Here is a 27,968-nt window from a genome sequence, read left to right on the forward strand (position 1 = left end):
CTACTGAGCCTGAATGTCTCTGATGCCGGCCCCACGTGACGCAAAGAAGCGTAACATCCTCAGCTGGATCTGCTTGGTCTTGATGGTGTAAACCAGTGGATTAAGCACTGGAGGTATGAGAAAGTGCAGATAGGAGAGCAGCACAGGGCTGGAAGGGGAAGCTTGCTCCCAAATCTGTGGATCATGGACAGGCCAATCATAGGTGTGTAGAAGAGCAGCACAGCACAGATGTGGGAGACACATGTGTTGAGGGCTTTGAGACGCTCAGCTTTGGATGCAATGTACAGCACTGTTTGGAGGATCAGCACGTAGGAGAGAACAATGAGCACCAAGTCCACCCCCAGTGTGGAGAGCACTACAAAGAGACCATAGGCGCTGTTGATGTGGGTGTCTGCACAGGCCAGCTTCATGACATCTGGGTGCAGGCAGTAGGAGTGGGAAAGCAGGCGATTCTGGCAGTAAGGCAATTTCTTCAGCATGATGGGGGCTGGGATTTGGAGCCCGAGGCTGAGCACCACACTGGCCAGGCCCAAGCTGGCTATACCGGGGCTCGTGAGAATGGTGCCATAGTGTAGGGGGTTGTTGATGGCCACAAAACGGTCCAAGGCCATGGTCAGCAGCACGGAGGACTCCATGATGGAGAAGGTGTGGAGGAAGAAGAGCTGGGCCAGGCACATATCCACTGACACCTGCCTGAGGCCCAGTTGTAGATGGGGAGCATGGTGGGCAGCGTGGAGGCAGACAGGCCCAGGTCAGTCACTGCCAGCATCGACAGCAGGTAGTACATGGGCTGGTGAAGGGAGGGCTCTGACTTCACCAGCCATAGGATCAATCTGTTCCCTGCCAGAGAGGCCCCATACATGGCACACAGAAGGATGGAGAGCCATTTGTGCACCACCTCAAGGCCTGGGAGGCCTGCTAGGAAGAAGAAGATACCAGTGTGGTTGGAATCTGACATGATGGGCAGATCTCCCAGCAGAAATGCAGCCACAGACCCTGGAATCAAAGGAGTTGCTGGGTCAGAATCTGTTCTACAAACCAAGACCTTTCACTGATTCCCCAAAGATTCCCCCAGGGTCATAGAGAAGGAGCCTTGAAACAAAGGTTAGTTTAAATTACTAAAGAAATGTTGCATTCAGGGGGAGCCTGGCTTGCCAGCCTCACAACAAAATTTTCACAGAATCAGAAGTTGAAAGGTGGATCTGGAAAGGGACCAAGATAGTGTTGGTCCTAACTCTTCACTCTACCTCCTGAGACATGAACTCTAGGTCCCTGATCTGGGAGCAGAGTGCAGGTTCCTCATTTCCTGTCATGTTCCCCTTCGCACTGCTTTTCAGTAGGTACTTCAGTGTGAATATCCAAATTTTGCAGACTGACATCTTTTATAATTAAAACAATATAAAATAATTCCTTCTTACAAGTCAGCCCACCTGTGTGAGCACCCAGATACAATCTTATCATCCATATGGCTTAAAATGTTAACCTGTGGCAAAAATTTTAAATACTATTCCAAATACGATTCATTCTCCAGTTGAGCTGTACGTGTGGAACATAAAATAGAATGATTCAACTCGTAGAAGATTAAACAGTTACCGTGTACCTTATCTGTCATTATTCAGCATTATTCAGCGTTATATTGATGAATATACAAAATCAGAAAAAGTTCTGAAGGAATCAAAACTTAGATACACTTATAAAGTGATCTCTGGAAAAAAAAAAATGCAATGATCTGGAACTACATCTTGGGTCTTTCTTGTGTTCTCTCCCTTGAACTTTGGCTCCTGTTTCACTTCCTGCCATTTCAGCTTTCTCCCCAGAGTTAACCCATTAAACATTCCATCTTTCGAGAACCCAGTCAAAGCACTGTCTGAAAACTTCCCGCCTTCCCACCTAACCATAAGTAAAGGAGGGAGATTTCTGGAGTTTCCCAGGAGTACAAAACTGAAGAACAATAACCAACAAGGCAGCTTAATTTTTAGGAAACTTTCTTAACTGTCTCTTCAGAGTTTTGTTTTGTTTTGCCAATGATACCGATTTTCTCTTCATTTTATCACCTTTTCTCTCCTATGTCTTGGAAAATATTCCAGTATTCCTCTTTCTTTGAAAAGTAGCTCCACATAAAGATGAATTCTGTCGCTTTTTCTTCTGCAGGTAAAAATATACAAGTATAATTTCTTCCTTTCATATTTCATTTAAAGTATTTTTCAACATATTTCAAAACACTTTCAGATGTTTGATTTTAAAGCATCTGGATCCTTGGATGTTAGCAGATCCTTTTTTTCCAGATTAAGAAACTTAATCCTTAAGAATTCAACTATATAACTTTACTAAAATCATGTCGATTATAAAGGACGATCTAGGACCGGAAATAATATTTGACTAAGTATCTTTTACTCTTGGTATTGTCACTTGATGGTAAACACAAAGGCCAGCTATTAATAAACAAATCAAGACATTCACAATCCTTATCCTTACAGCTAAGTAAATGAAAGTTTAAGTTTAAAAATTTCCGGTATGATGGCCATTTCTGGTTTTCCTCTTGTAATCCACTTTGTTTCCTCCAGATTAAATGTCCTAATTTCCACTCAGTAATTAAACTGTCTAAGTCACTGTTTTAGACACAAGATATAAATATGATCCCAATAATAAGGAAAGCATGAATCAATATTTCAAATATGTGAATAAATTAAAACGATATGGGAAGAGAAAGGTACATGATTTTCAATTCAGAGTTTAGGTGACAGCTCTCTGAGGAGGGGAGAATTGGAGACAGGCAAAACAGAAAGGAGATTTGTGCATGTCTTGGTGAGTGAGTTCTGATTAGTAGGGAAAGTATGGAGGAACATCAAGAAAAACCTAAAGTTGTTAGCATACAGGATAGCTAAGAGATAGGTATCCATTCAAGCTGGTGTTGTGATAAATAAAAGAAGATAAAAGACACAACCTTCCAGAACCAACACAATTACTTAAGAGAACTACGTTTCACTTGACCAGGGTGGGGAGGTACTGTCTTCTGTGCTGAGTATGTATCCAGTGGCTCTGACAGTGTGGCCTGGCTGGTGGCATCATTGGCACATGACAGATGGTAATAAATACAGATTATTAGGTTTCAGCCCCAACATACTGAATCAGGATTTCTTGAGTTGAAGCCCAGTGTCCAGTGTTTTAACAAACCCTGTGGGTGACTCTGACGCAGACAGAGGCCTGAGAATCACGGAGGTCCGTCTTTAGGTATAGTATTGTTTTGCAAGCAGATGAGTGCAGTGCTATGGGAAAAGCAAGAAGTAGGAGAGAAGCAGAGGTTATGAGTTAACAGGAAAGGGACACCCTTAGACAAAGAAAGAAACCTTGCTCCTGAGGGCTCAACTCTGAGAAGGGGCCCGTAAGGATGCTGGGTCACAGACACAGATTCTTTGATATGATCTTACCATAAATCATTTAAGACCAAAAAAGCACATGGCAATTATAACAAATAAAGATACTATTTTTTGCCTTATAATTTATTTGAAAAGTACTAAATTATTAATAAGAAAATCTATCGTCTGTTAACTGCTGCTGCTATAGGAAACTGGACAAGCTGTTCTACTTGACCCCTCTATATACGGATTCATGAATTTCTAGTCAGTTACTGGGAGATGGTGCAAACTTGAAGTAAGATGGAGAAATGTTTGAGGACACTGACTGGGAAGAATTGTGTATTCAAATGGAGAGTTTGAATGCCATCTATGAATCCTTTACCTGACATTCATGCTGCATTGTTTCTTCAAAATTAGAAAAAAAATGTGTAACATTTCTTTAGTACACTGGAAGTTCCGTCCTTTCTCCCTTAGATTCCAAACGTGGAGATATAAACATAATGAATGGGCTTAGTCTGAGCATATTCAGAATTTCTGACATTATTTCACTTAGCATTTGAGAAAATGGACTTATGAGAAAAGGCACTCGGGTGCTCAGATATGTGGAGCATATTGCTTTTGTGTATTGCATGAAGCTGACTATGCAGAAGAGGAAGAGTTTTGTGAGTTTGTGTGTGTGCGTATGATGGTTTTTCTTAATTTTTAAGAAAGCCCTATGGAGTGAAGGGATTTTGTGATAAGGAACAGAAGGACATAGGTGAAAAGGCTGGGTACCTGTTTCTGGTCCTGGCTTTGGCACAAAACCCTGGAAAACAAGACAAACAACCAAACATACAACTTGGGCCAGCTTGGGCTTAAGCAACAGCACCCACGGCCCATGCTTGCCGAGTAATATCACTCTCCTCCTCTTCTTTCAGCACTGAATATCATTCTTTTAGAGGTTCCACTAGAGTACAAATGCTGTCTGTCTTCCTAGAGGCTTGCCCTAGTTTTCAGGGGGCTGTTTGTGCCTTTCACGGAGAAAACTCCTTCCTTATTTGAAGGTGTTTCAAGGTTTGAAAAATGGAAAGGGAAACTGTGGTGAGAGTACAGGGTACAGATGCATAAGCTAGATTAATTTTAATACCAGAAAATGGGTTCTAAAGAAAACTAGATAAAGATAATTATATTTAATGGTTCCTTGGAAGTTAGAAAATCAAATACAAGAATGTTAATACTGACTGAACTCTGATGCCACCAAATATATCTTTTTCATGAGGGCACTCATGGATGACCATGGGACAGATAAAAGATCCCAACTGGGATCGACATTCTTCTCTCCACAACTCACTTTTTTTTTTTTTAATTAAAGATTTTACTTATTTATCCCAGGGAGAGAAAGAGAGAGAGTGAGCAGGTGAAAGAGCAGAGGGAGAGGGACAAGCAGACTCTGAACTGAGCATGAAGCCTGACATGGGGCTTGATGCCAGGACCCTGAGATTGTGATCCTGGCTGAAACCAAGAGTCTTAACTAATTGAGTCCCCACAACTCACTTTTCTAAAGAATGATCTTGGTTTTGTCTCTATCTGTTTTCATCTTGTTTCATTTTTCCCTCCCATCCCCTATGATCTGCTGTCTTGTTTCTCAAATTCCTCATATCAGTAAGAGACTTTTAATCTCAGGAAACAAACTGCAAGTTGCTGGAGGGGAGGGGATGGGAGAGATAGGGTGGCTGGGTGATGGACATTGGGGAGGGTATGTGCCATGGTGAGTGCTGTGAATTGTGTAAGACTGATGAATCACAGACCTGTACCCCTGAAACAAATAATACATTATATATTAATGTTTTAAAAAATGATCTTGGGTAACTTCAAAGTCAATTATTAAAGAAAGGAATACAGTGTGAAATCTGAGTACATAGAGTTCAAAAGAAACTTGAGCACATACATGAAGCTCACATTGAATGACGATTTTCTTAACTAACATCTTAGGAAAATTCTCCTAACAATGGAGGTTTTAACATGTTCTCCCTTTTTGTACACTAATTATAATACTGTCCTCTAAAGTCATGAAGAATACCTACACTCCCCTTTCAACAGACTAACCATCTAAGAAAAATCCAGAGAAGAAATTCTGTGAAGAGTGAAAACCATGTCAGAATCAAAGCAACATGGTAATTGAACAGTAAATCAATATTGACAATTAGTATAGGATGGGTTGTTGAGGAAGAAAAAGTGATAACCACCTACAAGAAAGGCAAAAGGCAGAGGCTGTCCTATCAGGTTTGAGAAAGGATCTGCAATAGGCAGGGGAGGACTGGATTTTCTGTGTTTATACCTGTGGAGAGGTGAGGGTGGGTGAGTACCAGTCATCATCTTTGCTGCTCTAATAAAAACTCTCTGAACTTTAATTATAGAGAGTGAGGTATGCAATGCATACACTTTGTATCCATCAATTTACCTCAACAAGTTTTACCTATAGGCTGTTAACCACAGCATATTTTCAAAAGAAAGGAAAAGCACCACCCCCTAATAATACACTAAAATTCTCATAAATGCAGAGACGTAATCATCATTAATCAAAATAAAACATCTGCAATTCAGCATTAATATTCCTGGGAAAATATTCAACATACCATTATGAATAAAATAGAAAATCCATTCCTGAAACAAGACAAGAGTGGGAAAGAAGAAAATTTTGTATTCGGGAGACATGTGATGATACGCGATAAGCTGGTGATCAATTCACAGATAGGAAAAGTCTCTGGGGCTGTTGGAAGTCTTTGCCTTGACTCTAACTTCTAAGGATGTCAGAAACGAAAGGCTGCTACGATCAGACTTTCAAGCATAGGGATGGATTCCACCTAATGTGTCTGATTCTGTCTAGAGTTAGGTATTGAGCTGTGTAGGAGCCTCAGGAAGGCAAACTTCCATCCTCCAAAGACAGCGGATGCTCACCAAACATAAGGCTTGGTGGAAAGAATCACAGACGCTAGGGATTTTGGGAATTGCCTGAGACAGGGAAGCAGAAAATGAAGGTAGTAACAGATACTGCATTTTGTCAATAGCATGAACTATATTTTTTCAATATAATTCAAAGTCTGTTATGTGTCAGGTATATTACTGGAATTTGCAGAGAGATAAAGGAGTTTATAAAGCCAAATTCTGATAGAGAATAATTATCCAAAGAGCATAATTTCATTTGAGATAACTGTGGCAGTAAGTATGAGAAGAGAGAGAAGCATTCTAACAGACTAGTCATGGTGCTTAGAGTTTAGTCCAGCAAAGGTGGGAAGCATGCATTTCTCTGCCTGTTTTTCCTCATGCTGTCCTCTGCTGAGTGTAAGCGGATGGGCGAAATATCCCTCCCACATAAACATCTGGCAGGATGTTTATGGTCACAAAGTGAGTAGTAAAAATGGTATTCTCTTTATTTGAGCTTTGCCAGAAAACAAAAGCAAAAAGAAACAAACTTTTAAGATTTTTCAAGGTCATCTTGTCCAATTCCCACTAAACTGAGTCTGCAGCACCCCTAAAATGAATGTGAAACTCTGTCTCAGAAAGTAAGGTATTCTACTGTGATATTTAATAAATTAAGGAAATGTATGTTTCTGCACTGCTTTTTGTGCAAGCTGGAGAAGTATTCTAAACCCTTACATTATTCATAGTCCAGATTTTACCTGCGTTCAAACATTCCAGCCTGCGTTCTCATCTGACAAAATGAGCCAGTGGGTATTTCCTTTATTCCCATAGTCCTAAAGAATTTTTTTATGTTTAATATTTAGTAAGCAGTTGCTATATAATGTGGGCATTCATCTACCCATGGAGAAGGGGTGCACATTACAAACTGCCTGGATTTGATCATAAAAAATGCTAAAATGACAGACATTAACAGGGAGTGGAAGGCAGGACACCTCCAGATAAAGGCTAGAGCCAATGTTCTTCTCTCTCTCTCTTTTTCTTCTTTAAGTTCAGTTAGCCAACATATAATACATCCCTAATTTCTGCTGTAATGTTCAGTGATTCATTAGTTACAGATAACACAATTCTCTCTAGTTTCTTCCTTAGTTGTCTCATCATTATAAACTGAGTGCAGATGACATTTTGTTGAACAGTGCCTAATATTTTTAGAAGATAGTGGAAGTTTGAATTCCAGAAACCTTTTAAAAAATATACATTTTTTAAAACTTAATTTAATTTTTTTTTTTTTTTTTTTTTTTTTGCTTGACAGAGAAAGAGACAGCCAGAGAGGGAACACAAGCAGGGAAGACTGGGAGAGGGAAAAGCAGGCTTCCTGCCAAGCAGGGAGCCCGATATGGGGCTAGATCCCAGGACCCTGGGATCATGACCTGAACTGAAGGCAAACATTTAACAACTGAGCCACCCAGGTGCCCCCCAAAATATACAATTTGCGAAGAAACACTACCATGTTCTTTGATGCAATGCCAGGGGGCTCTTTGGCTATGCAGATCTTTAAACTTGTAAATACTGCTTCAAAGCACAGTAGCCACAAAAATGGAGTCCTGGAGCTGTTTGCACTGCCCTGAGAAACATTGCATGAACTAAGTCATGTCAGTTCTTCAGAAATTCAGAGCAAGAAACAGACTGTAACTAGAGAGAATAAACTGATAGTCACCCTAGGGAAGGTGGGTAGGGATGAGTGGAACAGGTGATGGGGATTAAGGAGGGCACTTGTTGTGATGAGCACTGGATGTTGCATAGAAGTGTTGTATCACCATATAGCCCACCTGAAAGTAATACTACACTGTATGCTAACTAACTGGAATTTTAATAAAAACTTTTTAAAAAGTGTGAATGCAGAACTATTCTGCTTTTCAAAAATCCTGTAGCCTAGGTTTAATATTATCAGTCCTTTAAACTACCTCATTTAAGACAAGAACTCCACATAACTCTTCATCCTGGGAAAGTCATTGGCAAATATTTGGGGTTGCCTCTATTACAATGTGGTGTGGGGATTATAAATCATATCTCAGATTTCTAGTTTCCCTCCTTTCCTTCTTTCCTCCCTTCTTTCTTTCCTCCTTTGTTATCTTCTTCTGTCTTGTTTTTCGTACATCAATTATTTATGGATTACCTAATACATGTCTTCATAAATGATGTTTGACCTGATAGTTGATCTTAAACTCTAAGGGAAATAATTGGGTGATTGTTGGGTAAGGAAAAAGGGGCCAGGGATTTTTTTTTCCTGAAAACTATAAAATATGTCATATAAGAGGAATAGAGGTGCTATAAACCTCCAGGAAATGTCCTTCCCATCTCAGAGATCCTCATACATAGTTTGTAACTGTATCTAAGATAGTCCATGATTTCTCTAGTCCATGGATTTCTTCCATCCAAAATATGCATACAACAGGAGTTGAGGTAACCTCGTTTGAGGTGCTTCTATCACTCAACAGGGCAGGGACATGAGCTCTGTGAACTGTTATGCAGCTGGGACCTCATGAGGCTCTCTGCCTTGAGCATAGTGCCAAGTGAGCAGGTTTATAAAGCAGGTTCTGGAGACTCACAACGAATTCCGGTGAGACTCACACCCAATCCTTGTGGTATAGGGTCTCAGAGAAGCATCAAATGTGCAAGTGCCAGACAAAGAAGTCTATTGCTAATCTTTGTGAGTGTTTGCCATGTCCCCAGATGATATACTATATTAACTTAGAACACATAGCCAGTCCTACTTCAAGCATCCTTTCTTCTGTTACCAGTCTAAGACTTTTTAGTCCCTTAGAGATAAAAGTCATCACATAGACCCCAATACTTTGGCCCCAGAAATATCTTGTATCATATTCAGATCTTTAGGACATAGACTCCTTTTCCTCCCTAACCCCCGCTCCCAGTTCAGTAGGTTTTTTGTTTTTTGTTTTTTTTCTTTAAATTATTCATATCTTGGGTGGTGAGAGTGGAATATCTACAGCACTATTTTCATGAATGATAATATTAATAGATTTCTTCCAAGACAAATTCATTTTGCTTTGATAGATCTTTGTTACAATAGCACACAACTGACTTTTCTCTCATGCTGTCACTTTTCATCCTCCCTACCTCCTCAAAGTGAGATTTTCAGATTTACTAAGGAATGGATGAAGGAGATTAAAAAGGATTCACCAGAACATATGACAAGGTCCTGGATTTTGTTTTGAGGATAGAAAAAGAGTGCTATAAGATGCAAACTATGGTCAGAGGCGGCATGGAACTGGCCAGGAAAGGCCTGGGAAATTGAAGTAGGGACCAAATTGGGTATGACATAGAGGGATCATATAGGGGTGCCAAAACCACTTAGTGATTCACTGAGTCATTTATATAAGTCAACACAAGTTTATACTCATGGCTAAAATTTAGTATAGCAAAGGGCACTGTGCAGGAACAGCACAAAGGTATACAGAGTAAAGGCAAGAGAGGCCACGTTTAGGCTCCCAAATGTTTCCTCTCTTTTTATAAGGGCTGCTGTAGCCACAAACTTCAGGAACACATGAGAGATATCTCTTTCCAGGGAAGCCTGTTTGAGTTATGGAGTCCAGAGTTCTTAAAGCAGGCTAGTTACATGGGTACACATCTGTCACATGACTGGTGTATGTAGATTCTAAATCAGGCAACAGGTACACATAACAAATTCTATGTTTATCTAACATATGTTACTAACCTGGTTCATATTGAACTACTGCTTGGACATATATAATAACATTTTTACTGAGAAACTATATAAACATTCTAGGGGATTATTCTTAGAGTTTGGTCAAGGGCCATCTGTCAACATGGCTACAGAAATGAGCAAGAACTAGTGAAACAGATTGGTTGCATTACCTCTTTCCTTGTAGGGATTTGTGCATTTTCAGGAGTATGCCATGACCTTGAACCCAATGAACATGTGTTGGAAATGTTTTCATTCAGCATGTTTGAAATATGAGTAGCTTTTAATGTGACCTAAACATAATTCTAATCCTTGATGGCATAACACAAAGATGACTAGAAATATTAATTCAAAACTAGATGGACTGTACTATGGATATTTAATAAGAAGAGTATTTAAGGAAGAGAATATAACTGGAAAAATTGTAGTAATTTGTTAGAGATACAGCAGGTGGTTAAAAAAGGAGCTCATTTATTTCAGGAAATTGAGCATATAATCAGAAACAAACATTTTGAGCTAGAAAATTTTCAAAGAATAATAGTGGTAGTTGTGAGCAACGACTAAACTGAAAGTGAAGAGAAGTAATGGAAAAGCTTAATTAAACAAGTGTTACAACATAATCTTCTTTAGATTTTGAAAGCTATTTTCAGTTCTGTTTGGAGTCATTTGAGAATGAAGGCAGGGAAACCAACCAACTGAATGGTTAAATGGTCTACTTAATTATTAAGGTCTAAATTGAGGCAGGAGGAGTGGAAATGTAAAAGTGGTAAAAAAAAAAGTCAAGTAAATAGAATTTACAATATTGACAAGGGATTATAAATTACAAGTGAGGGAAAGTGAGGACCACATGTGGCATTTGGTTTCTCTTTCTGGCTGAGGTGAGGGAGTGAATGGAGATGCCATGTACATAAATGGAGAACACAAATGGGGAAGCAGGAAGAAGTTGCAGTTGAGGGTGGAGAAGGATCAGTAAGTTCTATTTTGGCTTTGTTGAGTTTATGATTTCCATATAGCATAGAAAGGGGATTCTCTAGGAGTGATGTGCGAACCTATCTGGAATTCAGGAGAGAGGATGAGTTTGAGATTGATACGGCAACATTCATAGCCAGAGAGTTAGCAAAAGAAGTGAAGCCAGAAAATGCAATGAGTCAAATTATTCAAAGAGATCAGAGAATAATCAGAATCAAGAAGCATTAGAGGAGCCAAAAAGTACAGATATTGAAAAATAAATGAGTGGTCAACAGTGCCAAATATTGATGAAAGATCCAGTGATGAGGAGATGGAATTTGGAATAGGTTATTTGATTTGGTTTTTTGATTCATTGGTGAACTTTTGGCCTAGAAATTGCAATGGAATAGTAGGGGCAAATTTTGATTATAATGGAGTTGAAGAGGAAACTATTTTTACTTCAGTTAAATTATAGGCAAAATACATTGTTTGGTGATGCATACTTAAGTAGCCACAATATAAAAAAAAAAAAATCAATGAAATAAATAGTATAAAAGTCAGCATACTGGCTTTTAATGTGATTACAATGATGAAATTATGTTCAGGAAAGGCTGCAGAGAAAATCTGGGTCTTGATAATTTATTATTTCTTTCCTTAGATGATATTTACATGGATGTTCATTTTATAAAAAATTTTGTTAAATTACACATTTATTTCCATGCAGCTTTATATTCCATCATAATACATATATTTTTAAATTGACAAGAGGGAGGGAATTAAGACAATTAATGCATATTTTTTCAAGTAGTTTATGAGCCAAAAGGGGAAAATAGATCAAGTACATAGGGATGGCCATATGTTAGGTAAGAATTAATTTATGAAGAGAGAGTCTTAAATAATTTTTTAAACTGTTGCAGAGCAGCTAGTGGAAAAGGAGTTATTAGATAAAACTATTTCCAAGGATTCTAATTAAGGTAACATAGTAAATTCATGCTTGGTAAGGCAGGTGTATTGATTTCCTATTGCTACTATAACAAATTAACACAAACCCAATGGTATAAAACAATACAATATTGTTGTTTTAGAGTTCTGGAGGTTAAACCTATAAAATGATTTTGCAGGGATAAAATCAATGTATCTGCAGGTCAAATTCTTTCTGGAGACTATAAAGAACAATCCGTTGTCTGCCTTTTCTAGTTTGTAGTTGCTAGTTGCTAGGAGGTATCTGCATTTTTTAAAGATTTTATTTATTTATTTGACAGACAGAGACCACAAGTAGGCAGAGAGGCAGGCAGAGAGAGAGGGGGAAGCAGGCTCCCCGCTGAGCAGAGAGCCTTATGTGGGGCTCCGTTCCAGGACCCTGGGATCATGACCCAAGCAGAAGGCTGAGGCTTTAAACCACTGAGCCACCCAGGTGCCCCAGGTATCTGTATTCTTTGGCTCGTGGACTCAGTCCTCTATCTTTAAAACCACCAATATTCCATCTTCTCTCTTTTCTGACCTCCTGCCTCCCTCTTATAGGAACTATGTGACAACATCAAGCCCACTCAGAAAATTCAGAATAATCTTCCCATTTTAAAGATCCTTAACTTAAACATATCTGTAACATTCCTTTTGTCATGTAAAGTAACATATTCATTCACAAGTTAAGATGTCAAGCTATTTGGTGGGCCAACATTCAGCCTACCACAGAAGAAAAAAAGGTCTAAAAGTAAGGTTAAAAATGTGGTTGAGAGACACCTGGGTGGCCCAGTATGGGCTTAAGATCCCAGGTTATAGGAATAGTTACTAGTTTTGTAAATGTTCTCTTTATTATATATTATCTGTGTATTTTGCTTATTTAACTTTTTTTTTTTTTTTTTTTTTAATTCTGACTCAGAGACACCCTGGTAGCTCAGTCAGCTAAGCATCTGTCTTTGGCTTGTGTTATGATCGTAAGGTTCTAGGATTGAGCCCCACATCAGGCTCCCTGCTCCCTGCCTCTTCCTCTGCCTGTTGCTCCCCCTGCTAGTGCTCTCTTGCACTCTTTCTCAAATAAATAGTCTTTAAAAAAAATTCTGAGCAAATTGAGGCAAAATACTATAATTCAGTAGAAATAATACAACAAACATCTCTGTTTGTTGTATTAAACATCTCTGTTTGTTGTATTATTCTTTGCATCTTTTTATGCTTGAAATATTTCATAACAATAATAGTAACAATGTAAACAAGATAGGAAAAAGAGACTGGGGTGGAGGGCAAAACTGAGCATCTCAGATAATATTAAAAGAAATGTGTTTCAGAGATGAGATTGTTTGACCCTCTTTGAAAAAAAAATTGCATTCTTTCTCTAATACTAGAAGGAAAAATTTGATGGCATATGTAGACATAGATTCTTTTATGTATGTGAAAGGGAAGAAAGGGTCTGGTGTGAAGTGTGAGTGGCTGGGATAAAGCTGCAAACATTTAAAACTATAAGTGTGGATCATGAAAAACACCACCAAATGTTTAAAAAATACATATTCAGACACTGAAAAACCAAATGAATTGAAGATCATTAATTTGTAGTCCTTTCAATATGAAGAATCTCATGTTATTCTTAGGGAGAACTCAAAAGCACAGGTGTAAGTTAGAGTAGAAAATACAAGATATTTAAGTTGATTCCAAAGTTAAGTTTACAATTACAATGTATAAAAACCAAAGAGGAATGAATACTGATGGAGCTCTTCCTGGAGTATTGGAATGTGGGTGATCCATAGTGAATATGAAGGACGAGGATAAATTGATGGTTGTCATGGAAGGAGAGAAAGTGAGGGTTTGAGGGATTTGGGACTAAAGACATCAAGGCCAAAGTCTGGATGCTGAGAAACCAAGGAGTGAAACATGCTTGAAATACAGAACGTGATACTACAGGTTGACATACTGGAATTAAACATTATATTTTTCCCAAATGATGATTTTTGGAGCCTGGCAAGAGAAATGTCAGCAAATCCAATTTAGGTAGAGATTGTTCCTTCTGGAAATTTCATGGTTTTTAGTTTTTTTTTTTTCAATAACAGTATTAGATTTCCACTTGTTTGTTTCTTTCCTATTACTCCTTCCTTCGAAAATAATATCATCAAGAAAACAAAGCACTATGAAAGCAAGAGCTTTGTTTATTTCAGTAATATATCTCCAGTTCCTCAAAGAGTCAAGGACAGAGTTGGTATTCACTAAAAAGTTATCATTACATCAAGGGTGATATATATACAGATGATAATAAAAAGTACTTTATTCACTCTGTCCATGACGAGCTATCAGACTACAAACTTCTCTGACTAAAACATGTGAACCATTGGGACTAAAAAATAATGACAAAAGTCCATTATTTCAGACTTTCAATTTCCTAAATAATTTTTACTGTTCAATGCACATTTCAAATCAGAGAATAGAAATCATTTTACAGGATACCCAGCCCAATATTCCGTGTAATTCAAAAGAGTCAATCAAACAGAATCTTTGTGGGCATTTGGAATATCAGCAAGGTTTTTGTTTCATGAAACGTTCTTTCTCTGTAAGGCTAGAGCTCATTCATGTTATAAATGTGACTTGGGATTCTGGTCCTTTTTTGATGAAGCATTTCAGAATTTTATCTCCTATCTCTTTGGTTTTCACCATATACACAATGGGGTTCATCACAGGAGGAATGAGGAAATGCATGTTAGCCATGGTCATGTAGATATGCGAGGGAAGTTTTGGGCCAAAGCAGTGCAGTACAGACAGGCAGATCATGGGTGTGAAAAAGAGAAGCACAGCACAGATGGGGGAAATGCAGGTGTTCGGAGCCTTGACACAACCACCGTAGGATGCAATGCTCAGTACAGTTTTTAGTATCAGGGCATATGAAAAGAGAATGAGAAGAAAATCAAGTCCCATAGTGGATAATACCACATCCAAAGATGCTATTGATCCTGGTGCTGGAACAAGAGAGCTTTATAATGTCAGGATGCAGGCAGTGGGAATGAGATAGTACATTGGAATGACAGAAGCACAGCCTTCTCAAGAGGATAGGCAGAGGTACCTGTACAGTCAAGGTTCACACTACAATGGCCAAACCTATTACACTGTCGGTGAGAATGGAAGAATAATGCAATGGGTGAGAAATGGCCACATAGCGGTCGAAGGCCATTGCCAGTATGATAGCCAACTCAAAATCCTGGAAAGTGTGAATAAAAAACATTTGGGTGAAGCAAGTAGAGAAGCTGAGCTCTCAAGCATCCAGCGAGAAGATCCTCAGCATTTTGGGGAAAGTGAAGAGGGACAGACCCAGATCAGAGGCAGCTAGTATGGCCAGGAAGAGGAGCATAGGCACATGGAGGGTCTGTTCCCTGTGGATAACTGCCAAGTTGGTCACATTACCCACCAAGGTAATGAAGAATATGGTACAGAAGGGTATGGAGATCCAGATATGCACAGTCTCCAGACTAGGTACGCCTGTCACCAGGAAGGTGGAGAATATGGCTTTGGTGCTGTTGGTGGGCAACACGCTGCCAGCGCCACATGCCTTTCCTAGAATGACATTTATTGTCTCATTCCAGATGTTGTAATTTGTCTTGAGCATTTGACAACTCATAATACCTTTTATTTTAAAATGACCAGCCCTGATTTGTATCTAGTATGAGTTTAAATGCTGAGCATCTGAGCCTCTAGATTAAAAAACAAGACTTTTTTTTTTTATCAAATTCTTCAGATATTGTGGCTTTTTAGAGGAAAAAGCCAACTGAACCTCTAGATTAAAAAACAAGACCTTTTTTTTTATCAAATTCTTCAGATATTGTGGCTTTTTAGAGGAAAAATGAGGGAGAAATGTACACTTGATATTTAGTTTAAGTCCTTTAGTTTGCATGATGATTTTTTTAAAATAAAAAATCCAAAATACATAATGCACTTCAAATAAATTTCTTTTAAAATTCCAAAATCCATACATATTCATGCCTGTTATTGTAATTACAGTGGTATATCATGCAAAGGTATATATTACTGCCTTGGTCTACCTTGATCCTTATTAGACTAGTGTTACTTAAACTGTAGTTCATGGACACATTTCTCTCCATGGACACATTTTTATATCCTATTTTTTCTGCAATGAAATGAGTGTAGAAATTTAAAATAAGCATTAGAAACTTTTGCATTAATTGACATTATATATCTCTACTTCTTTAGTTTAATAATACTAATTGTTACTAGTATACAATAATAAGGTTATTACTGGATTTTGCATGTATTTCCATTTCATTTTTCTTAAGCATAATATTAGTTATACTTATGAAAATGTTTTGTGATTGATTGAAGAATTTTAAGTGTACCTTCACTCCACAGGTTATGAAGCACTGTTCCATGTTAATTCATTGTTGAATGTAGATGTCATTTTTTTTGATTGAACATAAAGAAAAACAAAAATAATTTAGTTCTATATATTTAAAAATACTAAAATCTTAGATGGTTTAATATTTGTTAAATCATGTTCATGGCTTTTTTTTTTATTATAGGGTTAAATATTTTGAGTTTTACTTAAGATCTAGGGTTATTTTACAAAGTTTTTTACATATTTGTGTAAGGAAATTGTTCATTTTTAATAACAATAAAAACAAAATTTATAAAATGCATATTTTGTTGATGTAGTTCCATAAAGGTATGGTTATTCACCCAAATACTCAATAAATATTATTTTTCTTGATATGCTTGGCTGTAAGCTTTAAGATTATATCCAGATCTAAGAAAGTATAACTAGCTCTTCTTTGAAGGAATGATAAGCTTGTTTAATATTCAACTATAATGTACAATATGTCAGAGATGAGACCATTTTCATGGTCTATGTTTCCAAAATTTATTTATCTAGATAAAACCAGTTTTGGATACACTGGTTCTCCTTCTCATAGATAGCAAAGTACACATTTCTTTTCTGAGTTTATCCCTCATCAGATTCTGTTTTTATGAAACTAAATAGACATTGCATATATATACTTATACTCTTCATATAGCAGTCATCTTACAAACAATAAGCTTTACAAATATTTGCATGTACTCCTTGTTTCAATCTTTCATCTACCCTCACTCATTAATGCCATCATTGGTATTGTTTGGGGGCCTTTGTAGAGAACTGCACTGCCAAATCTTCATTACCTGTCTGGGGTTTATGGGTCCTAGCTGTGGTGGCCTGAGTATTTCCCAGCTATTCCTATTTGAATTCCCCCTTAAATCTAATCTTCGATCAGATTAAGATTCTCAGAGAAAATAATAATTTTTCAAGTGTTTCTATAAAGTCTGACTATCTAAAATGATATTGTGAATTAGAAGCTTGAAGATCCTGCCTACTTGTCCCTGTGCCCATATGACAGGCTAGTCAATATTTCAAAATCTCAATCCAAGTCAATTTGGATGAAACTTCTAGAAATACAACAGGGGATTAACTAAATTTCTTTGCATTATCTTAAAATGTTAAGAAAATTGGGATTAGCTTCGGAAGTGCTATTACCATCTTTTACCATTTTTAAAATTTTGTTGTAAAGGATAGAGAAGGTGGGGGTAACATAGCTAGGAAACTCACTCTTTTTTGGATAAAGCTCATTTTGCTTGGTCCAATCATTGTACCTTTCAAAATTAAGGGCTGGTGCCATGTTTATTCTCAATGCTTTTTCTTCTGCATGGTGTTTTGTTTTGTTTGGAAGATTTTTCAGAATCTATACTTGTTGGTCATCTCTGAACCTCATGGCATGGATAGTTCTACACTCCTTTAGTTCAGGAATACACTGAACCCACTGACTTGTCTGGTTCAATACCAGTGTCCACTATTTATAGGTTCTTGAAGGAAACAAATTAGGGATATTTTCACAGAAAGAAACACCTCTCCATTCCTATAATTCCTTGTATTATAAGCCAGACTTTCTCTATACACTAGTTAATCCAAAATCTTTGTTTTTAGTTCTTTTCCAAACTCAGGTAACTTCTCATCTGAAAGGCAGAGAATTTCTCTGCATGGGCAGCTTTCTCTTCCATGTCCAAAGTCAAGAGTCCTTGTGACCTGATTTGAGCTCCTTTATTATTCATGCAGCTATCTCCTGAGGATATAATCTCCTGGGAAGTCCCATTTTCTTTGTGATTTAAAGTCCCTCTCTCATTACTGTCCCTCTCTCATTACTTACTAAGAATGCTTCACAAATAGCCCAAGTATTGGATACTTTTTGGCATCAGGTGAATTGGAGATCACTCATTAAGTCTTGGTATCATTTCACCCTGAAGTTAATTTTTTATATGTAATATCCAAATTTGAGGATTGTTCATATCTTCTACAATATATTTGGAGATTTCTCAAAAATTAATCGCATCACAGGCATCTGTTTGAACTCTACTGTTGTCCAATTTATGCTGTGTGTTTCAGATGTGAAACCATATTAAATGTATGTAGAAATTACCTTGGAATTCTGAAATGATAAATTAGATAACATTTCCCATCATCCCACACTATACACCCATGCACACTATACACCCCATGCACCTTACACAAACACATATACATAAGTGTATGTCAAGGGCCTTTTTTGTCATGTAGTTTCAAATAAAAATACAGCATTTCAGCCTAGTAGAATCCACAGATTCAATGGCATTCACAGGAGTGGCCAAATATCCATAAATTCAGCTAGTAAAAATTGTGGGAATAGCAGTAGACCCTCCTTTGATGAGTCATGCCTATGAATTTAAAGGAAACACTTTTTTTATGTGTCTTTTATTGTTTACTTTTTTCCACATGAAGTCACATATTCTCACTTCAATTTGCAAATCATGTTATTTTCGAAGAAGCTCAAATTCAAATAAACTAATTTATTGGCCCCTATGTCAGATAATTAACATGTAGGCAATCTAGGGTTCAAAGGTCATTCATGGTCCCAAGCATATTTTCCCTTTATCAAAATAAACCTCAAAATAACATCAAAGTTATAATTTCTATAAGCCTAACTTTTATTGGAAAAATATCTCCTCTCTGATGCAAAGTATTTATTTTCCCTTATATGAAGGAAAAGCAATCACAATGGAAATTACTTTAGTGTGAATATTGGTTGATCAGCTGTCTCCACTGATTCTTCTCATCCTGAATCTTTACATATCCATAATAAGACTGTGAATTGAGACCACTAATGTATGTAGAATAAAATACCACCAAGAAAGATATATTATCTAAAGAAGCTTGCATTTTCCTGAGTCTTTTTCTTATTGTTTTTTGCTTTTTTAAAGATAGCAGTATGGAAGGACGCCTGGGTGGCTCAGTTGGTTAAAGCCTCTGCCTTAGGCTCAGGTCATGATCTCAGGGTCCTGGGGTTGAGCCTTGCATGGGGCTATCTGCTCATCAGGGAGTCTGCTTCACTTCCTCTCTCTGCCTGTCTCTGCCTGCTTGTGATCTCTGTCTGTCAAATAAATAAAATTTAAAAAAAAAAAAAGCAATATGGAAATATAGATTATAATTAATAATCCTTTAACCCATTAATTTTTTGTGTGACTTAGATGAAAATAAAATAAGCAATTTCCTTTCTTCTCAAAGTTGTGAAGACTCATGACATCTGAGAAAAGTGAAACGAAGGAATGGGGGCCAGAGGAAGATGTTCTTTGTATAAGTGATTCCTAAAATGTGAGTACAGACTCTTAGATGAGGTATTTAAATTTATAAAGTTCAACCACTTTCAGGAAAAGGAGTATTTCTTATTTTTTATCCTTCTATTGATTTATCAGATATACCCAGGCTCAGCAAGAGAGGACATTAAATTCATGTTACATCTCTATCAATAAATCCAGCAATGTATTATTTATTAAAAATATTTATTGAACAACTTTGTGTATTTTTTACTATTATTATTTTTAGAGAAGGAGGAACAGAAAGAGAGAGAGAATCTTAAGCAGGCTCCATACCCAGCACAGAGCCTGGCACAGGGCTCGATCTTATGACTCTGAACCATGACCTGAGCCAAAATCAAGAGTCAGACACTTAAACAACTGAGCCACCCATGTGCCCTAACTTTGTGTATTAATGTATTAATGGCTATATCTGTGTTCTTGAGATAGAGCTGTGAATAGTTACTATATGAAATGGCATTATGGAATTTATCAATCAATTTAACCTCTCAGGAAGCTTTGGGAAGAACTAAAATACATAGAATCTCAGAAAACTAGATAATATACACCATCTAACTCCACTTTTACTAAATGTAAAATTTCCTAATGTTACCATCAGTGAAATGGCAAATAGAGCTAGAACACTTGGATCCATGTAGATAAAACACATAACTTCATCCTTGGTTTTATTAAGTTCCTGAAAATAAATTTATTCAAACAATCTATATGTTCCTCTGGACAAGTGGAAATTATTTGAGAGAAATAGATTACACACACAGAAAAACAGCTTAAGTCACTTATCAAATGACAGTTTATTTGTCAAGACTGCTTTCACTTCCCATACCACATTATCTCCACCCTAAATTATTAGCTATAAAATTCATATATTGCCTTTCAATTCCCACCTTCCAAAAAATATCTCAGATCTTTGGTCCAGATCCCAAAACCCTATAAAGATCCCAACCTGACCATCTTCTTCTAAACTACTACTGGGGGGGTGCCTGGGTGGCTCAGTTGGTTAAGCATCTGCCCTTGGCTCAGATCATAATCTCAGGGTCCTGGGATCACACACAGAGTTGGACTCTCTGCTCCGTGGAGAGCCTGCTTCTCCCTCTCTCTCTGCCTGCCAATTCCCCTGCTTGTGCTCTCTCTTTCTCTAAAATAAATAAATAAAATCTTAAAAAAATAAAATACTATTAGGATTATGTCAAAGTAGGATTCTCTTTAGTTTAATTAATAAATTATGAATCTAATTTATACTTGCCATTCCAGCATGGCTCAAGACCCATAACTCATGATTCTCCTGCTTGGAGAGCTCCAAGATGCAACATAAGGTTAATCTCATATTGGGCCTGGTCTCCAATTTCTTTACATTGAGTTTCAAAATACTGCAATTATGTTTTAACATGAATAAGGAACACCTGCTTTTATGCAATCCTTTCATATTTGCTATGATTAGAAAGCCTTACATTGGTACAAATTTGCCTTATGAATAGAAAATTTTGTCTTTCACATCTTTTGACAAATCTTTACACTTCTGTGCATTTTTGAAAGGAAGTTAAACAGGAATTAAATATGCAAAGTAGATATACTTTGGTCCAGCAATTTCACTTTAGCTTGTCTCCTATAGAAATACACATATGAGTGCACAAAATGATAAGAACTAAGATGGCATAATTATCCATATTTGTGAAACATAATCTGAAAAATCAGGAAGGTAGTTATAGCATTATATTATATTCTTATTATGCAATATTAACTGTCTTTTAAAAGTCAGAGAGACATTTTTTGGTACTGTCATAGAAATATGCCTTTGATAAATCCTTGGGAGAAAAACACAAGGTATAGAAGGATACAGTCTGATGTCATGTACTAAATTATTTTAATATATTTTATTTTCTTTACAGAAAGATAAATTTAGACATGGTTTTGCTTTGTTACCTCTGGGAAAATACTTATTGTCTTTGCAAAAATTAAATGAAACAATTATGCATATTTTAAGCTTTGACAGCATGCAGGTACTTATTTGTACTAAATATTTTTAAGTAGTTACTATTTTATTTGCTAAGAAGCTTAACATTTCTTAAACAGTTGATGTTATTTAAACATAGTTCTGATTTACATGTCTTCACTACAGCCTGCTTTTCATATGATAAAGAAATTGCTCAGACCACTGTGTTCAAAACAAAACAAAAAAGGAAGCTTTTGGTTTCTCCAATACAAAAAGATGCTCTATCATGCTCCCTTCTTTCTCAGATTCTTTGGGGTGAAAATAAATTTACGCTTCTTGGCTGTGAGTTGGGAACCCACAGGGATTTTTAAATCTCAGCAGAACTTTTCGGGCGCCTGGGAGACTCTCTCTTGTTGGTTTGTAAATCACCATTAAACCACCAAGCCCTTGAAGTAAAGCTGTTTCCGCACACTGAGCTGTGGAGTTCTGTGTCTCCTCTTGGGCGGGAGGATCCTGCCCACAGACACATCTGCAAGTGAAAAGGTCATTCACTGTGTGAGTCTTTTGCCACCACCATTGTAAATGTCCTTACAAGTAAACTGGTATAAAAACCGGTTTTCCAGAGTAAAGAGATCTACAGGAATGCTGAGTGTTGTTGAGTTAGGGTATGTGAGATTTGAGGATTAAACTGGCGAATTCTGTGTTTGATAAATAGTACATTTTAAAGTTAAATGATTGATTTGACTTTATCTGTGTTTTCTTCTAAGTAATAATTGTTGTAATCATGATCAATTTAAAGAGTATTTGTTAATGGTATATGTGCATACTGTGGTTAGCAGCTAGTAGTAGATTCTCAGATTTCATGGACTGTGTTTCTTAATGTGATAGCTTTCCCTGGAATCCTAAAACTCATGTCTCATGAATACATTTTGCAAACATGCATTAGATTTGACTAAGTTGGCATACTCTGTCTTTAGATGCAAAACCATGGAGAATATCAAATGATTTTGCAAATTTTGAAGGTTCCTTTCCCACCTTATTAAGCAAAAGAACTTTTCCCAATCTAAATGTTGAGTTCATGCCTACTGGTGATAACTGTCATCTTCTTTACAAGCTTCAAAGTATTCAAATGAGTATTTGTGTTTTGGGAAAATGACCATTCAAAACCAAACTTGTGTATTTTTATATATATATGAATGACCTGGGTGAAGAACTGTTCTAGTATTTAGAGACTTGCTGATCTGCAGCTTCAACCCTGTGTTAGTAATACCAGATGCCATAATATTCCTAATCTAAGTTCTCTGTAATGTCACATTAATTTTGCAGAATTACACAAGGAATATTGTTCCTTTACACAGGAAGCATATTTGCTTTTCCCAAACTGATGTTTCCTTAGAATTCTCCTTAAATTCCAGCTCATCAGTGAAAGCCTTCGCCAGCATTACCAAGTTAACATATATGGAATGATTTAGATATGAACGTGAATTAGGTATATACCTCTGAAGCAGACCTCAACGCATTAGTCCACAGTAACTTTTATAAGTTTTGCTTTCAATTCTGTCAGCATTACAATAAGCTCTTCTTCTGCTTTTTGTTTAATCTTTCTAAAATGATTACCCATATCTTGACAATAGGAGTATTAGTTCTCAGAAAGACTAAATGACCCTTTGGAGTACATAAGGGTGAATGACAGCCAATTTTTAAACCATAATAATTTAGTTTCTTTCATAGTGCTGTTTAATCTGATTCTGCAACTTGGATGGTACGTGACACAAACAAGTTTCTCTTTAAAAAGTACATAATTGACAAAAGGTAGTATAACAGAACAACATAACATAATATAACATAACATAATGTAACTTCAAAGGGGAAAGAAGTAAAATAAAACTTTCAGCAGCTGATATAAAATGGATTTTTTTTTCCTTGACCAAAATAATGGATTTATTTTATTTATACATAACTAATGTCATTTATAATTATTATACTATAAATATGTTATATTCATATATTTTTGAATAATGATTTATTTATATATAATCATAGAACATTTATAAATAACATTGTATATATTTATTTGTAAGTAATATTTATAATATATATTATATTTATGTATAAAATAATATATAATAATGAAAGCAGGATTAAAGAGCTGGAATCTAATTATTTTCAACTTGCTTGAAGCTTGAGTTGTGGTAAAGCAAGAAGCTTTTATGCTAATAACTAAGATACATGCATAAAAGGTAAATGTGAATGAGTGTGGGTTTGGTGGTTTTTTTTTTTGTATTGTAACATTTTATTCCTTTACAAAATGTTATCTGAAAAAAAATGGCAAAATGTTAAATCTGCTAAATGTAGGTGGTGCCTACATCGTTATCTTTTAAATTGGCTTACTTTTCTGAGTTTCTGCAATGCTTATGTAGGGGTTTATGTGTAAGTGCAAGATATTTTTTAACTAGATGTTTTATGTGTTCTTTTTTCTTTTTAAATTTTATTTTATTTTTTAGTGTTCCAAGATTCATTGTTTATGCACCACACCCAGTGCTCCATGCAATACGTGCCCTCCTCAATACCTACTACTACCAGGGGCATTTCTCATTTGTACATGTTTAAGATAGAGCCTTTAAAAAATCAAAGTGAAACCTTTTTAAAAATTGTGTATGAACATAGCTTCTGGTTGGACTTTGCAGGGAAAAATACATACACATATACACACACATATAATGCACTCAATATTCATATATTATTTAGATGTACATTATTTTACATATAATATTTATATTGATTATTTAGTTTGTTTTCTTATAGAAATCCAAGTACTGGGATCTAGGAAATATGTATTGACTTCTCCACTAGTATATGAAAATGGGCCAGGTATCAGCTGTATTTTAATTAATTTTAAATTAATTAAATCAGCTGTATGTTAATTAATTTAACTGTACTTAATTATTTTTTTCTAAAATTTCCCTTTTTCCTTCTTCTTTCCCTCCCTCTTTTTTTCTTGTTTTCTTCCATTCTTTCCCTCTGTATCCCTGTCTTATTCTGCCTCTCTATCTCTGTTTGTGCTGCCTCTTTTCTTTAACCAACATACAATCAAGCTTCTATTATTGACCTGGGAATATTGGTGTGATCAACTATGACCTTATTGTGTTTTTTACTGTTCTTTCACAAATATGAACAACACACAGAAAAGATTTGATAGCTACATATATGTGTGTATAATTTAGTTTATATATACATATAACTTCTCTGAAATACTATAATGTTTAATAAAATCGATACATGATTTTAATATGAAATTTTAAACTATAAAATAATGTGAGATTTTATTTTGCAGAAATATTTTAATATTTCATATTGATCACTGTGTCTTCTAATGAAGTTAATATAGGGTTTTTCTAATGTTTACAATTCACTTACACATACATTTGTATTGAGTTAAGTATTACGAAAGCCAAAAAACAAAAGCTGATAGGTTTTAGGCAGTGAGTATGTTGCATGCTTTTTTCTCTACCTCACACAATTAATCCTCACAGCACCATTTAATATAGTAACATTATTACAAATTTACTGGGGAAAAAAAAAACCTGAGATTTAGTGAGATCAAGCAACTTACCTCAGTTGTTCTTAAAGAAGTCAATCATTTACTTATATAAATTGTTTATCATAATACGTAAGGTTTTTCAGGAAAAAAATCTCATGTGAGAAATAAAGAAGCTTGTAATCTCAAGTACTTGAAGACTACTCCACAGGACAGAAAAATAATCACAAATTCAAAATTTTGTGGGTGTAATGATAGCAACATTAAAAAGTACCAGGGAAGAAAGTTTGTTTAATTCTTTTTGAAGGGATTAGGGGATACTTTCTAGATGAATTAAATTTAAGATTAATTTTTAAGACTGAAGAGAAATTCACAAGGCATGTAATAGAGAGGGATATTTCTGAAGAAAGCACAGGAAAAAGTGGTAAGCATCAATAAGGGTTAAACTAGCCCTTATGCTTAGGGTATATACTTGAATTTCCTTTGAAACATGGGTAGAGATATCTATGGGTCACCTGAATATATATTCAGAAAACAGATCTGGGTTGAGTATGAAAATTTGGGAATTAACTGAAACCTTCAGAGTACTCAGAAATTTTATATGACTCAGAAAAGAAGAGGAGCAGATATGTAAACCAATTTGAAATAGAGAAGCTATGTTTTTTGTCCAAAGGCAGGTTTAGATTTCTAAGGTATAGGATGCATGTAGGGTGTTACAGCTCTTTAAAGACCCTGTCGACAAAAATGTTAAAGAGGACATAGAGGTTTTTATTTTTTTCAGTATGGGATGTGGACCATTTAGACCAGAGTCAGGTGGATGTGTGAAAAACATAGCCTGGCACTCATCTCAGATATGATATATTTCTGGTAACAGGGTCAAGTTATTTCACAAATGACAGTGACAGTTCCTTTATGAATGAGTTGAAAGGAAGGATCTGGAGAAATCCTAAAGAGATACTTTTTGATGAACTGTAGATTTAAAATAATTATAAAGTTATCCTTCATTCAAAAATCTTGTATTTTTCGTTAACATTATTGAGGTGGAACTCACTTAACATAAAATGACCAATTTTAATAGTAGAATTTGATGAATTTTTAAAAGCATAGAAAGTCATGTAATCAGTCATGGAATGGGACATTTTCGTCTCCCAAAAAGATAGGTCTGCCTGTTTACAACCAATCTCTTCACACTCTGGTTTCACCTCTGCAACCTTTGATCAACTATCACTATGATGTTGTCTCTTCTAGAATTTCATATAAATGAGGTCATACAGCATTTGATCTTTAATGTTTGTTTCTTTCACATGGCATAAATGATCCATTCATGTTGTTGGATCTATCAGTAATTTCTTCCTTTTTGATTTAAAGTATATGGATTGGCCATAGTTTGTTTGTCCAATCAGTAGTGGTTGTATATTTGATTTCTTTCTGTTTTATTTTATTTTTGCTATTATGAATAAAACTGCTATGAATAAATGTGTACAAGCCTTTGTGTGAATATGAGTTTTTATTTCTCTTGGGAAAACTTGTAGAAGGGAAATTTCTGAATGATGCTAACTGTACAAGAAGTACGTGTGTAACTTTATAAGAAAACTGCCGAAATGTGTTCTGAAGAGCCTGTACTATTTACATTCCATGTATGAGAGTTCCAGTTGTTCATCATCAACATATAGCATTTTTGATCTTTTTAATTCTAGCCATTCTTTTAATTGTATCTTATTGAATTGAATGAGAAATGACATCTACCTAATAAATAGTGATGGTGAACATCTTTCCATGTGCTTAGTTGCCAACCACACACCAAAAGAAATAATTATGAAGCTAAAAATATAAACTCAATTTTGAGTTCTCCATATCTTAATTTGATCATTCTGTGCATTAATTACTTTAAATTTGGCTTTCAAATTTCCTGACATTGTTTCTCCTTTACAGGTTTGCAAGCATCTTGGACTACCATCCTACATACATTGTCTCATGTTGGCTTTTAATAGTACTGCCTCTAATTGGCCCACTTTCTCCTTCATTGGTATTCCTGGTCTGGAGGCTGCACGTATATGGATCTCCATCCCCTTCTGTGTCCTCTACCTCATAGCCCTTGTGGGTAATGCTCTTCTTCTTATCCTAGTAACAGCAGAGCAGAATCTTCATGAACCTCAGTTCTATTTTTTGGCTGTGCTTGCCCTTACTGACCTAGGCCTTTCATTGTCCACAATGCCTAGTGTCTTGGCTGTCTTCTGGTTTGATGCCCGCCATGTCGGCCTGGATGCCTGCCTAACTCAAATGTTCTTCATCCACACCCTCTCCTCTGTAGAATCAGGTGTCCTGGTGGCCATGGCTTTTGACCGTTTGGTAGCTATCTGTGCTCCACTAAACTACACCAGGATCCTTACCCACGCTACCGTTGCCTGCCTTAGTGGGGCTGCCCTCATACGAGGTGCCACTCTGCTGGCTCCTCTGCCTTTTTTCCTTAGGACCTTTCCTTTCTGTGGTGCTAATATCCTCTCACACTCTTATTGCTACTACCCAGATGTGCTGAACCTGGCCTGTGGGGATGTATCTTTCAGTAGTACCTATGGACTGGTTTTTGTACTCTGCACGTTTGCAGTGGATGTGGTCTTCATCATAACTTCATACATGAAGATATTGGGCACTATTATGAAGCTAAAGACTCAAGACAGAAACTGGAGATCGCTGCACACCTGTGCCTGCCACATATGCACGGTGCTTGTGTTTTACCTGCCCCTCATCAGCTTAGCAGTGCTTCATTGCTATACCCAGGATGCTTCTCCTATTCTATATACCACCATGAGTAATGCCTACCTCCTCATGACACCACTGCTCAACCCTCTTGTATATAGTCTCAAATCCCAGCAGATCCAGGCTGCCTTACGCAAGAGATTTTGGGTGCAACGTGTTATTGCTGGGGAATGATTT

At 36.4% G+C, this 27,968-nt stretch overlaps 2 protein-coding genes across 2 annotated transcripts; one reads left to right on the forward strand and one right to left on the reverse strand.

The window, feature by feature from the left end:
* LOC116864875 (olfactory receptor 51G2-like) lies at positions 1 to 958 on the reverse strand. Its single transcript, XM_032852690.1, is given in 3 exon segments — positions 1 to 164; positions 167 to 706; positions 709 to 958. Coding segments are annotated over 3 exon segments (954 nt in total).
* Positions 959 to 14,625: 13,667 nt separating this feature from the next.
* On the forward strand, positions 14,626 to 27,965 carry LOC116864876 (olfactory receptor 51I1-like). Its single transcript, XM_032852692.1, has 2 exons — positions 14,626 to 14,745; positions 26,967 to 27,965. Exons 1-2 carry the CDS (start codon positions 14,626 to 14,628, stop codon positions 27,963 to 27,965), a joined length of 1,119 nt encoding a protein of 372 aa, XP_032708583.1.
* Positions 27,966 to 27,968: the final 3 nt, after the last annotated feature.

Source organism: Lontra canadensis, unplaced genomic scaffold (genome assembly GCF_010015895.1).
Source record: "Lontra canadensis isolate GAN:19392208 unplaced genomic scaffold, GSC_riverotter_1.0 scaffold7, whole genome shotgun sequence".
NCBI lineage: Eukaryota > Metazoa > Chordata > Mammalia > Carnivora > Mustelidae > Lontra > Lontra canadensis.

Excerpts from the sequence above, each read along its gene's own strand:
- LOC116864876 (XM_032852692.1), top strand. The coding sequence starts at position 14,626 with ATGCGAGGGAAGTTTTGGGCCAAAGCAGTGCAGTACAGACAGGCAGAT. Across the intron at positions 14,746-26,966 it reads GGAGCCTTGACACAACCACC|GTTTGCAAGCATCTTGGACT; the intron begins GTAGGATGCAAT and ends TCTCCTTTACAG.